The 14,715-nt window shown below is 38.0% G+C and overlaps 1 protein-coding gene across 3 annotated transcripts in view; it reads right to left on the bottom strand.

Annotated features, from left to right (window-relative positions):
* The window catches only part of CDK8 (cyclin dependent kinase 8), an 80,246-nt gene that overhangs the window by 52,015 nt on the left and 13,516 nt on the right, over positions 1–14,715 (bottom strand). For 2 of the 3 annotated variants that reach the window (XM_054070127.1, XM_054070121.1), the window contains exon 2: positions 1,194–1,269. The exons of the other annotated variant lie outside the window; for it this stretch is intronic. In XM_054070127.1, the coding sequence (XP_053926102.1) occupies positions 1,194–1,269 (76 nt within the window). The remainder of the gene's footprint in view (positions 1–1,193; positions 1,270–14,715) is intronic. 3 annotated transcript variants of the gene reach the window in all.

Here is a 14,715-nt window from a genome sequence, read left to right as displayed (position 1 = left end):
CCAGAGCAGAGACACCTCCCTAACACCAGCCAAGCTTTTCTTGCCAAATTCACACACAACAAATGTAGAACAAACCCTTCAAAACTTCAAGCAAATCATTGCAAAAAAAATGAAAAAAAAAAAAAAAAGACCTCGAATCCCTCTGAAATGGTCGCTGACACTTCCCAAAAGCATTCAGCCTGAAGGAGCCACAGTACTTGGGAAATTTCTGCCAGAACGGTTCACTTAAGCATGATTTAAGACCCTGTTCTTAGCTCTTTTGGTTCAGTGTGGATGTCTACAACAGCAGGGAGGATCAGCTTTCATGAATGCACAGGAAGAACTGACAAATATTCTTTACACTTCACTTTTTTTCACCTCACTTGGTTTAAGAACTGACATGTTTGAAATAACAAAGCCAATGAAGATCACAAAGTTGGAAAGCCTGGTACTGACCTCTATCAATAAAAATTAAACTAGAGTACAGTTTTACATTTTTGAAGAGCATGGATTGAAAATTAACTATTTGCTTCCCAGGCACACACATGCCTTTCCTTTTAGTAAGCAATTTCAGTTGAAACATTTCAAGTAAAACAATCCCAAGCAGTATAACCTAAGAACACACAACAGTTAAACTTTAGAATACTGCTTTTACCAGTATTCCTTTGGAAGCGTGTCACAAACAATAACTAGATCACATTATTCATCAGCTTCTAACCACATGGAATACACAAATATAAACTTGAATAATCTAAGAAAACATTTGAATAATATTCATGTGTGTATTACAGCCTCCAAGGCAACAACAGCTTAGTTTGAAGTCTTCACTTGGATAGAAGCTAGCATGTTTTAATCACTATGAGCCAATAAGAACTAATCTCTTCAGGAAAATAACTGAAGTACTAATGCAAAAGTCAGGTCAAATATGTAATTTAAACCACTGATTCTAAACATGTTTTTAAACTGTTGCATTTAAAGCTAATCTGCCCTGAGGTGGGCAGTAAATTGTAACTTAAAAACACTGTCATTTTTAGACAGCAAATACAACAGATGCGCAAAATCTTCCATGACATTTGTTCTTATTTTATAGCTCTATGAGAAGAAAACAGCACCTACAGTAGAATAACATGATTCAGCAAACAAAAAACAGCATGCTTTCAAATTAATACTTTTAATAATTCTGCTGGCTAGTAGAAAGAACTAATGTTACTTACTGCTATTTCTCTGCATGCAGACATAGAAATTCCAGTACCTTCTATTTGCTTTAAAGCATAATCTTTATCATCTTTCCTGTGAAAGAAGAAAAGAAGTTTTTTTAAAAAATTGCACCAAGAATTCAAAATGAGCTTTTCAACACCATTTAAAGGAGAGTTGATAACTAATACAAAATTCTGCATCTTAATTTCTTTTGATTCACTAGTTTAATGTCTGCGTACCCTGCTAAATCATATGCTAATCACACCATCTTGATAAAGCTAAAATATAAATTTGCTCTCACTACATAAATAGGGACTTTTTAAGCACCTTTTTTTTTTAAAATGCATTGATCGATATCTTCCATGCCTTCCTTTCCTTAATAAGGGGAAAACTAAACAAACATTTAGTACATACTAGAACTAAGTCTAGCCAGGGCCATATCTCCTATAAATGTATTACTCTGGGACACAGTAATATATTCCCCATATTTTAACGAATTCTTGAGATGCCTTGAAGCAACATCCCAGTAGGATCTTATCTTTTCTTCCCTCTGGGTCACAAAAAGTGCCCAATAAGTTTGTTCCTACCAAAGTAATAAAACTGTGAAGGTTAATTAAAAAAATACAAAACACAAACAACAAAACAAGGTATCTGTGTGATACGAAGAATGCAGAGAAACATCTGTTCAGCTTTAAACATGCATAACACTTAAAAAATCACCACTGCCCTGTACTCTAAAACAGCATGTGCCTTACAGTCATTTATTTAAAATGCATGCCTAACTCCAGCTACCAAAAGCAAAAAGATGATGACATACACTGCAGCAAAAGAAGATAGTGAACTCTTGCCCATCCTCAACTTCAAAGAGCCCAAGCTTTTAAGAGATGGAGTGCTTGTCCTTCGTACTTGTGGGCTCGCATCCACATCACTCCTCAGGGACATGGCTCCTAACAATATTACCTTCAATATCTGGAGCACTCACATAGCCCCAAAACTCCAGGTTACATAAGACCCCTTATTAATTTTTCATGAATCCAGCTCTCACAGCTGTGAAGAGCCACCCAGAAAAAAAGTGCAACTCAAACATCCCAAAGGCAAATAAAACAAAACTGTAGTTAAGCATTTCCAACATATGTCCTTGTTTGCTCCAGCCTGCATGAAATATTTGCAAGGCTTCAAATCACTGCTACCTGAAACACACACTTTCCCCTGTTCATCACTACCTATATAATCTCTCAATTTATCAGGTTCCATCCATGAGATTTTTTCATGGGGTTCAAAGACAACTCACTGTTAGCAGTAACCTTTCAAAAGAAAGAATAGAGAAAAAAATGGGAGATTAATGGACAAAATCTGAACACAGTTGATGAGGAGGAAGACAAAAACAGCCAATGGGTGAGAGCAGATTTCAGTAAGAGGGCAATTACATGGATACAGCAAGATAAAAAGAGGTGGAAAGATACAGGATCTGACACAAACAGGAGAAAAAAAAAGAGAAGGGAGAAAAACAACAGGAGGCATTAGAAAGCTTCCATACAAAAAAACCACCTAAAACTTCAATGTCTGGTCAAGAAAAAGCACATATTCATACATGGCCATAACAAATCAGGAATAGGGAACAGTAATCCCCTATTTCTCACTTTAGAGGAAAACAACTTCCAAGAAGCCTAAAACCAATAAACAATTATGGTATTAAGCACAATTAAACTGTGTGATTCGTGATGACAGAATATCTTAGGGATCAAAAGTATAAATGGATTTCACATCAAATTATACAAATTAATGTTGCATAGGAAAGTTATGGATGACTTCATGAGCAGCTACTGACCATAACCCCAATCTGCTTTCCAGCATAGAGATTTCCTATGATGCTGACAGGAAAAGACATAGGGAAACTTTCTGAGCTGAAAATCATTTTACCCTCTATCTGCCTCAGCCAGCAATGGCTCGCAGCCCTTGCTGGATGCAAACATGAACCAAAACAGATTGGACTAGAGGTCATTCTCATTGCCCTATGTGCTCATCTATTTAGTTTTCAAGGTGTTTGCAGAGATCCCTATTCCATGAGAAACGCTACCACAGAGCATGGAGTAAAATGGGTCAGACTAAAGGTTATTCTCATTGCCCTGTTGCTTATCTGCTTAGATTTCAAGGTATTTGCAGGAGAACTCAGTGTAATGAGAAGCACTACCATACCATGGGTATTATTGCATGCATTTCTGGTAGTACTGTCTACAATGAAGCCTGCCTCACACGTAAGATTGTGCAACTATTTTTAATTGATCAAATTTTTGCCAAATTAAGACTGGACTAAATTTTCCATACCAGATGGCAGACTTTCTCTGGAAATTTTTAGAAAAAAAAAATAACTTCAGCTGTTTCCTAGAACAAAACTGAAGAATACAAGTTCAGTTGCATACGTTAACTCTCTTACAGCCATTGCTTTAATGCTGAAGTTTGACTGAGGGGTTTTAAGAACATACCATTTAGTCTCCCTAACACAATGGATGAAATAAGAAGCCTCTAAAAATTAGAAGCCTCTAAAAATTAATCTTCTCACATTAAAAGACAGTTAAAAAATTGAGATCCCGAGGTCCCACGCCCAATACAGCTCTGCACTTAAAATTAACCACTTGCTCTTTAGCTCTGCCCTGGTGCTGTATGTGGGAACCAGGAGTTCTACCATGTCCTCAACACACCCAGGCAGTTTACATGAAAGATAAGCACGGTAAAAAGAAGTAAAAGAAATGACAATTTAGGGGTGAGGCACATTTTTAGCACTACATTACACTGAAAAAATAATGGAAGACTTCCAAGACTTAAACCTCTGAATAGTGCAGGCACATTTGAGACAAAGTAATAAACTGGTTCCTAACCCTCTCCAGCATCTGTTCTGCACTGAGGCCAGTAACATACCATGGTTACCCATTACACCTTCAGTACCAGCTTTTCCATTAACAGAAGTAGGAAAATCCTACTTCTACCTTTCAGCCAAGAGAGATTTTCTTTATAAAACTTACTGCAATTTCCTGGGAGCCAGGGGAACTGAGGGGAATAGCTTTTAAGAGTTTACAAAAGCATTACAAAGCCAAATGAGAGGTCAGAGTGACCAAGCTTATTTTACACAACTTCCAAAAATATGTTGCAAATAGTCTGTTTGGAATCCTAACACAGCCCAAACTGCTGCCCCATGACTTCAGACATGGGTAATTTCCTTCTTTGGTAATGAAGAGAACTTCAATGACAAGACATGGAAAAGGCAAAGAATAAGGGGGGAAAAAGGTACCCTCCCTCCCCCATTTATAAACATCTTCCACAGCCAACTCTAAGTAACAAAATTGGCCGCTTAGCAGCTTGCATTTTGAGGGCACAGTAAGACTCAAAGCATAATTCAACTAAATTTCTTCTTCCTAACAGAGAGATCCTGCTGGGAAAAGCTGTCCACTTTCTCTGCTGCCTGGCTATGAGACCTTAAATGACTTTAGCAGCTCCTCCACCTACCAGCAGGCTTAGCAAAGGTCAATCTGCAAACTTATTTTCATTTCAATATATTCATGCTTTCCTGCACTTAAGTAAGCTGGCATCTTCAACACAGAAAACATCCCTACTAGTAAAGGGCAGTTGTGAGAGCAATAAGAATAAGCAATCTCACTTTGTACCTGGCTGCTGGTGTTTATCGTAGTCACATGCAAACTACATAACCTTATGTAAAAATGTCATTTCCTCAGAGGCAAACAAAAGGGGTAGCTGCAACCTCACTTCCAGTAGACTTCAATGACAAAACCAAATACACCTGCAAAATCACTATAAAAGGCTATAACTATCTAGTTTTATTCCTATAGCTTACATAAAAATAAAAAAAATGACCTTTAAGGCAACTGAGCTATTATTATAATACTGTTTCGAAGTATTATTTTTTTTAAAGTTCTACTGAATTTGGAAGTGTAATAGCACTAAAAAAAACCATTCAGTCTACCTTGAAAAAAGAAAAGAGTAGGAATAGATGCCTGCTGAATGTGAGCACATTGCAAGGCTTTAGTATTACAATGCCTGGTATTTCAACCCTTTATTTAGAAGGGTACTGTAAGCATAAGTATGTTCAGCAAGTGGGAGAAACTATCTTACACACAGAGAAAAAGAAGGCTTATTACATAAAAAGCAGTTTAAAAAAAATCAGTTGTTCTACTTCTCATATATCATACATTTTGTAGAAATGTATTGACACACTAGAATATATCCTTTACTCAGATCACTAGATAAGCTTAACATTCAGTTGACTAATAAAAACAGTAGAATAAAGTACCAAAGTCTTAAAATTAGTGGTAATAATTCCAAATTTACATTACAGTTAAAAAAATCTCAAATTCAAAATTAACTGGTCACAATTTAGGAACAGTTTTGTCTGTATAAACAAGGAAATGTAAAACCTGACTGCAAACAAATTTGTGCTGTAGAGCATCTTAGCTTTGAACGAACACTGAGTAACTCCATGTCCTAAACTATATTAAGCATACCACACCTTCACTATTAATTGCAAAATATAGACAGGAGTTTTCCTACACGCTAGACAGCCAGGCAAGACAAAAAAATACTAAGTCAGAATGTCAAGCAAGGAAATACATGAAGGGGGAAGGGGGGGGCTTGGTTATTATAGTTTACTTAAATCACAACAGTGTTCAACAGCAAAGATTTAATGTACAATGAGGAAAAAGACAACATGGCAGTTTAACTATGGCATTCAGCACAGGGTTTTTTTGTCCCTCCACCCCTATGTGTTTGATTGAACTTCAACATAAATACACGGCACACTTCACATGTAGACTTGACATGGAAGGAGAACATAAAAAGTCCATACAGCTATAGGCTAGAACATGAGCATAAAACATGACAATAAATAACATTTAGGAAACTTGGCATTTTCACTTTGTGGCACCATCTCCTGCCTCCTCCCCCAGGTCTCAGCAGTGTTACTTTTTTGTTTTGTTTTTAAATCAGATTTTTAAATAACTTAAAATCACCCTAATGATGTGTGACATCCAGTAAAGTTTATCGGAAGAAATAGCAACTAGTTCGTTGGAAGCATATGAATACAAAGATGCAATTTTTGAAGTAGAGAAATTTTATACATTTGTACATAGCATTGGCTTTTAGTATATAGCAAATGTTTAAATACACACCAAAACAATACATCATTTTCTAGAACACACAGCAAGACAAGAACAAAATTACCTCTTTTTTCTCTTCCAATGCTACGTTCACAACACCAAACACTCTTGCCAGAATAAGACGTTATACCACGATCTTTATTTATTTTTGCATTTTGTACCGGTTACCTACCAATCCAGAGAATGGGTGTGGTGGGAAACAGAGTGACAAAGGACACAAAAGAAGCTGAGGTTCTCAATGCCTTCTTGGCACTGGTTTTCACATCACAGTCCACTTGCGTAACTACCATGTTCCTCAGGCAAGTGGCACAGTCCTGGTGAAATGAGCTAGAGGAAAACCAAACTAGGGATAACTTCAACAAACTGGACACACAGAGAAGTTCATGTGACTGGGCTGCATTCAGGGCTGTTTAAAGGAGCTGGTAAATGTCATTGCAAAGCCACTCTTATCATCTCCCAAAGGTCATGGTGATCATGGCAGGTTCCTGACAATTAGGAAAGGGCAAATGGCAGGGCCTTCTGAGAGGGCAAAAAGGTTCAATGATATTATAGGCCAATCAGCCTAACCTCAGTCCTTGAAAAGGTTACACAGCAAACCCTCCTGGGAAGCTATTTCAAGCCCATGAAGGAAAAGCAATGACTGGGAACAGCTCACAAGGATTTTCCAAAGACAAGTGGTGCCTTATTAACCTGACTGTCCTATATGAGAGGACTAGCTCTGTGGACAATGGAAAAGCACTGGGTGCTATCTTTACCTTAGCAAAGCTTGTGACATGATCTCACAGTATCCTCAGAGCCAAAGTAGGCAGAAACCTTAGACAGTTGAACTACAGAACAGATGAGAAATCGACTGGACTGCCAGACTTAATTGGTTATAATCAATGGTACAAATCCCACGGGCCAACAGCCACTAGTGCATCCCTCAGGGGCAGGTACTGAACTGACATAACATCCTCATTAACAAACGGACAATGGGATGGAAGGCATCCTAAGCAAATCCACAGATGACGCTAAACTGGGGGCAATTTTTGATGCACTGAGGAATCTAGATGTCATTTGGACATATCCCAGTAGACAGGCAACAAAGAGCCTCAGGAGGTTCCAAGACAAACGTTAAGATCTATCCCTAGTTTGGAATAACACCACACAGCCAGACACATTGCCAAGTGGGTCAGAAGCTGCTTTCCAGAGCAAAACCTGAGGGTCCTGGGGAACAAGCTGAACATGACACAGCAGTGTGCCTCTGTGGCATAGAGAGCGAATCAAACCCTGGGCTGCATGAGCAAGACTGCACCCAGCAGACAGAATGAGGTGATTGTTCCTCTATATTCAGCACTTGTGAAATTAAATCTGCAAGCTCTGTATTCAGTTTTAGGCTTTCCAATCCAAGAAAGACACCAACATACTGAGCAAGCCCAGCAAAGCACGCCAAGGAGCCTGAAGTACATAACACACAAAGGAGAGGTTTGTACAGAGCTCAGGGAAGGCTAAGGAGAGATCCTATCGTTGCCTTTGGTTAGCTAAAGGACATAAAGGGAAGGAGTTGGGTTCTTCCTGGAGGTGGCCTGGCAAACAGATGAGAGGCAGCAGTCAAGTGGCAAAAAGAGAAATTCCAATTACATATAATGAAGAAAAAAAACATAGGTAGTCAAAAAGTGGAAGATATCGCCAGAGTCCTCCATGCTCGGACATATTTAAAACTGATGGATGAAAACCTGAGCAGCCTAAAGTAACTTCAAGGCTGGTCGTGCTTTGAATGGAGGTTGGGCCAGATGACTTCTAGAGATCACTTCCAACCTGGAGTATTCTTTGTGGGACTGTGAGATAAGACTACTACTTTGTTGAGGATACATCTGAGACTGTAAGTACTTTCACAGCTGTGCAGTATATTTACTATGCATTTTTCAGACACACAGCTAATTCCTCATACTGTTTTACAAGTCAGAAAACATTTCCAAAGCTTAGCTAGAAAAGGGACAGAGCTATTCTGGATGCATATGTAGAGAACTTTGAGGACTACTTACTAAAGAGAGATTTAAAACTTTTTACTTTGTCAATACAGATTAAAGTGAGGACATAAATTTGAATTTTATCTCTTATTAGAATAGTAATCTACCTTTATTCAATATTTAGAGTTTGTTCTAGTATTTACAATGTGTGCAACAGCATTGCCTCTTAAAGGAATTATCTAGTTTGCTGTAAAACAGTGCACAGGTGTTACTACTTGTAAACACACTAAGAAAGCCAAAGCTTAATATTTTTCTGAAAAAGAATAACCCTTTAGAATTATATCTATACTTAATAGTATAAATGCATAAATATAAATAGTGGTACTTGAACCTCCAAATCTCAACACAGCCTGCACATGATTTGTATGGATGCCATCCAAATCAAGAACACATTATTTCTACCCACTTGAGTTCAAATACCAAAAACTTACCCATGTGCTGTGAACTTACACACGGAGAAGCACAGAGATGTAACAAACCCCTTCCATCACTAAAGGAAGCTGAGTTTATCCCGAAAGACCACTGTACCCTGACAAGACCAGTGTATTCTAGGAACAGACTTATTACAGCACTGCACTGGTTTTGGTTGGGATGGAATTGATTTTCTTCACAGTAGCTCCTATGGGTGCTGTGGCAAATCCTATGGATTTGTGACCAAAACAACACATGAATCTTTTTGTTACTGCTGAACAGTGCTTACACAGCATCACGGCCTTCTCGGCAGCCTCTAACATCACACTACCAGCAAGTGAGGTAGGCGTGCACAAGAGCTTAGGATGGAACACAGCCCGGACAGCTGACCCCTACCCACCACAGAGATATTCCATACCATGTAATATCATGCTCAGAATATAAAGCTGAAGAAAGAAGAGGACATTCAGAGTAACGGCATTTGTCCTCCCAATAACCACTATGCATGATAGAGTCCTGCTTTCCCAGAAATGGCTGAATACCTGCCTGCTGATGGGAAGTAGCGAATTAATTCTTCTTTCTACGTTGCTGGCATGCACAACTTTTTCTTTACCTATTAAACTGTCTTTATCTCAACCCATGAGTCTCCTCATTTTTACCCTTCCAGCTCTCTCCCCATCCTACTGAGGGGAGCAAGCACCTGGGTGTGCCTGGGCTGGGGTTAAACCTTAAGAAGAACATACAAGATATACAGCTTCCATAACTGAAGAACACAAAGTATTAATTTTACTTAGTTTTATAGCCACAGTCCAACTGGCTGAGATTGAAAAAAGTTTTGAATTGTAAACATATAAATGTATGAAACACAGCAGTCATCACTGCATACATTTAAACGTACAAAGTTGGACAGGTATACTTGCGTAGAATTAGATATAAGGGTTCTGCAAGAACAGAGGGTAGCAGCCAAATAGCAAAGATCACGTGCATCAGCAGAAAAATAAATTTTAATGGGAAAAATATCCTAACAACTTGGTACCAAGGCTGAGAAATTGCATTAGAAGCACCTGATTCCCAGAAAGCACATTTTAAGTCAAAACATTTGTCAAACTAATTAGTGCACACACAGTAAGTCTGGTGACTGACCCTGTACTTTCAGATAAACCTAAAATTAAGAGCAAAACCTTATAAATCAGTCTCAAAACAAAAAATCAGAGCCAACAGTGATAGAAAGATAACTTTATTGTTTTGTAAATCCATTTTTACTAAACCTACTAGGTTTCATACATTTAAGTGTTTTGTAATTTTTTCTGGAAAAAGAAAACCACCTGAAAAATAACAGAATTTCTGCACAGTAGCTTGCTTTAATTCAATTATTTGCTGCTGAAAGAAAGCGACCTTCATCCTCGTGCACACTAGAGACCAGGCATTTGTTTTCAGAGATGGAGATGAGCTCATTCAGAGAGTGGGAAAGTATTTCCATTTTTTTCGTTTAGTATGCTTTCTGCCACATCAGAGAACTGAAATCATCTGCTGAATGTTCAGATCAGCACCTGAGTTGCCTAAAGGCAAAGAGCAGACACAGAAGCACAGCAAGCACAGTGGTTTCTGTCCATGTTCAGTATGATGTTAACCTTCTAACTAGTGTTTTCTTTTCACATGGGCTGGAGACCTTTGCTAGAAAGCTATTGCTAAGTGCTAAACCTGCTGTAAATATAATTCTAGTCACTAAAAGGATCATCACTGCTAAAGCAGACTTTTTTCAAAATATGAAAACAATATAAATTAGAATTAAGTCGTTCTTACAGTTGTTTGAGAGTCATTTTACTTACATATAGTGAACAGAGCACCAGTACATCAATTCCAAACCAAAGTTATTCTAAGTACATTTTATTTTCCATGGACACTTGTTGTGGGAAGTTTTTTGTTTTGAGAACAAACAAAAAAACACATTTCAGTTACAGTAGCTGAAGTAAGTTGGATGAAGCAAGACCAAAATATGAACATCAGCTCACATGACTGCTTCTTCATTTGACTGAATTTAAAAACATTTTGAAAACTGGGGCAGCCCTATAATATGCTTTAAACCTACAGAAAATAGGTTAACATTATCTTCTCTGTTATAAACTGCCTGCTACACAGCCAAAGCATAACTATTTTTAAGAGTTCAGATTTATTCAAGCCCAGAGTATTTAAATGTATTTACAACCAGCTTAAAGTTTATCCCATCATAGATTCTAGCTTGCTCCTTTCACAGAAGAAATCTGCCAAAAACTCAGATAAAAACCCAGATTCTGTCATGAAAGCCTCTTATGTATTAATAAATGAGAAAGGATCATGAATAATGCAATCCAGCCAGAAAAGCTGGGAGTCTGAGCTACTTTGTGGGGGATTTCAGTTAAAAAGAAGAGTTCACAACTATCCTTCTCTCGTCTACAATATTTCTCCTCTACAGTTACCTGTAAAGACTTTCCAAGGAGAAGTGCAGAAAATTAACAGTAGGTACTAGAAAATCTGTAAACGAGGATAAATACAGTTAATAAACTAATGTGACTTCTTTTGTATTTGTGGTTGGCACCACAAACGGTGCCTTGCACCCGTTCTAACTCAGCTACAGCATCACTATGTGCCTTACAGTTCCACGCACTTATAACAGTGCTCACTCCCAAAGGGGAAATTTTAACCTGTTATCACATTTCTACAATAGTAAGTGTTATCTACTTCTTCTCCAACTTCAAACATGAGATATCCAAGAAAAATACGAATTCAAAAAAACACATATAAGCATGTTTAATATTTATATAGCGTGAAACTGTCTAGAATCAGCTAGAGGTGGATCAGAAGCCTGCAAACAATGTGGCATCGCTGCTGTACCAAACCTGCGCACACAACCAGAAGCAGAGAACTGGCCCACAGGTTTCCAAATGGGCCAAAGCAGTGGCTGGGAAGAGGGAGCAGCCAGTACACCCTCCTGCCAACACCACAAACCACCTCGGGTGTCAGTACTAGTCGAGACCCACATGGTAGCAGGGCAAGGAGCTGCTGTCTTCTCCAAGAGGCACATTTCCAGGAGCACATCTTCATACTCCTAGGTCTTGCTGATGTGCAGGGGCTCTCAAACGATACCGGTATGTAACTGTTATCAAGAATGCTGGCTATATCTTGCCTGGTTTCACAGAGAGTACGACAGACTAAAACAGAATACAATTAGCGTAGGACAAAAAAAAATGTACCACATCCTTTATGTACTCAGGTTCTTTTTCCTTTGTGTTTAAACAGTACAAAACAACTACAAGTGAATAATACAGTGCAAATCTAGGACATCAAATTTTAATGTCACCTCATGACAGTCGTTCTGGATATCAGGTGAGGCAGAAATGTGTCACCAGGAAAGTACCCTAACCTTGTTTCACTTCCTAAAGACCTGTTAGAGTTAACCATCAAAGACCGCTGGATAGACCTTCCATATGATCCAGAGCAACCACCCCTACTGATCAATATAGCCCTTAATTTTACATAGGCATGCTGTAGAACACAGCTATAGTGATCCAAGTTTCAAACAATGTACCATATGATCATGGTAAGTTTTGGCAAGTCTTAGGAAGTGTTTGCATAGTTATATCACTAAATTTAAATGAATTGCACAACGCAGGGAAGTTGATAGAAACTTCATATTAAGTTTCAATTACCCTGTCCTCTCCTTTCTCACTTTCTTCTAGAGACGGAACAAAAATATATTACTTTTTTTTTAATACTAGGCAGCAATTGTTTCAGTTTTTAATTACTAGCTAAATTAAAATCTAATTTAAGGAATAGGAAGATCACATTTAAATGTAAATACTAAAAAAACAGCAGAAGAAAAAATATAAAGACATTTCTAAAGTAAGATTTTAACAATTTTGCATGGTTAGGGTTTTTTTTTCTTTTTAAAGGTATGTACATGATGCACAAAAAGCAAAAGGTAAAAGGCAGCATATTCAGAAGCAGGGGAAAAATAAAAAAAACAGTTTGTGCTCTTGTTGCAGTTAACCCCGCTCCTCAGAAACACATGTTTTATCCTTAAAGAAAAGCACTGCTTCAGCATGACTAAGTCTTGCTAACACTGATTTAGTAGTGGATAGGTACAGTTGGGCTTGATGATCTCAAAGGTCTTTTCCAACTTAGTGATTCTATGACTTTGGGATGTGATTTTTAGATGGCATGCTTTAAAACAAAACAAGCCTTTACAAAAAGATAGAAGAGTATAGGAACAGTTTGTGACTGAAACAGGTTTCACAGACTCTGACCTAAATTCACAAGATGTCACACGAAAATGAAAAGCCGTATTAGTCAACAAAATGCTAACACAAAGAAATTATTGCAGGGAAAGATGTACTAACAGAACTGAATTTACTAAGGGTCTAACCTAGGCATTCTTACATGGCAAGACTGGTGTGCCAGAACAGCATCATTATTCTTATCAGATAGCAAGGCTTATGCTGAGAGTATTTTCTACTTCAAAACAAATCCTTCAGTAATCAGACCTTTTCATGGGTAAGGAAAAGGTCATTTCCCACAGCTGGAGGAAAAACCATCAACAGCAAGGCAATAAACACTAGCACTTCTGAGGCAGCTGATAGTACATGGTGATTGGCAATTACTGCATCACTTTATTCTTTTTGTTCTTTGATTTTTTTTTAAATTAACATCTTTCACCACAACATGCAGTTTGGCAAGAAGTTCAAAGTAAGCGAGTAAATTCAATGATACACTGTACAGGTGGTTCTTCTGATCTAATATTTTGCTGCTGTCCAAAAAAGTTTCTTCTTGACATCTCTGCCTTCCTGCTCCTAGCCAGAATATCCCTCCCTTCACGTCAGCTCTGATCCGTTCCACACTTCTCTATGGCATGATTCACCCACTGCATACAGCAAAAGTTAAGAAGACATCCACTTTTTTTTTTTCCCAGCTTAAATTCTGCTAGTCTACAGGGGGATATGAGAGCATCAAAACCAGCACTGAAGTATCTGATAAGAGCAAAAGACAACAAAGAGATAAGCAGAGGAGAGAAGAGATGGAGAAGAAAAGGCAAGGTGCCATTTGCTTCGTTTCATGGCTTCTGGTGGTGGCAAAACCACAGGGAGTATGCTTGGCCATAATTTAAAAAAATAACATTTCAAAACAAACCAACCCAGACACCACTTAGCCCTGTGATTAGCACAGAGGTTTCACAGAAGGAAGAATCCCTAGGATTTGATTAAGTATTTTCTCCTCTCTTCTCCCACAAAACTGTAATTTGACAGACACCTTAAAAACTAAGTTTTAAAACTGCACAACTATGAGCAACACTTATGAGGAGACCAGTCGATGGCCAGCAACACCTCACTCTGGATTCAAAGCGCCAAGCTGTTTTATTCAAAGATATCGCAGTCATACCACTACTCTTAGATAAAGCAATATCAGAGTTAACTATGAAAATTCTCTATAAAGAAAGAGATTGCTGTACTTCATTTGCACTTTCCTCCTCTTCTCAGATAATTCTTAAGTCATATCAATGTTTGTACCACTTCAGAAACTAGAAGCTGCATAAAGGCAGCACAGCATTTCAAAGCATCTATTCCGAAAAGCACACAACAAAACAGGGCTAGAGCACTGTTCTAAACTCCAGAAAACCATAATTTCATTGGGTAACTTCTGGTTTTGGTGCATTTTTCTTCAGTAGTCAAATCTGTGAAATTATTTTCTTTACATGGAGGAAACAACACATTTGCCGCTTAAAAAAAACCCCTTTATTATTAGAAGCCTTTTGTAGTCACAGATTTGCCTAACCATCACAATCACATTACTGTAGGAGCTACAGGTTCACAGACAGCATTTTCTTAGTTAATAACCCACAATGGATTTATCTTTCATAAATGAACCAGTCACTGAACAACTGCTTCCTATCTTCTGGATGACACTCAGGATTTTTCAAAATG

Source organism: Cuculus canorus, chromosome 1, assembly GCF_017976375.1.
Source record: "Cuculus canorus isolate bCucCan1 chromosome 1, bCucCan1.pri, whole genome shotgun sequence".
Classification (NCBI taxonomy): domain Eukaryota; kingdom Metazoa; phylum Chordata; class Aves; order Cuculiformes; family Cuculidae; genus Cuculus; species Cuculus canorus.
This window is presented reverse-complemented; position numbering and strand designations above follow the sequence as displayed.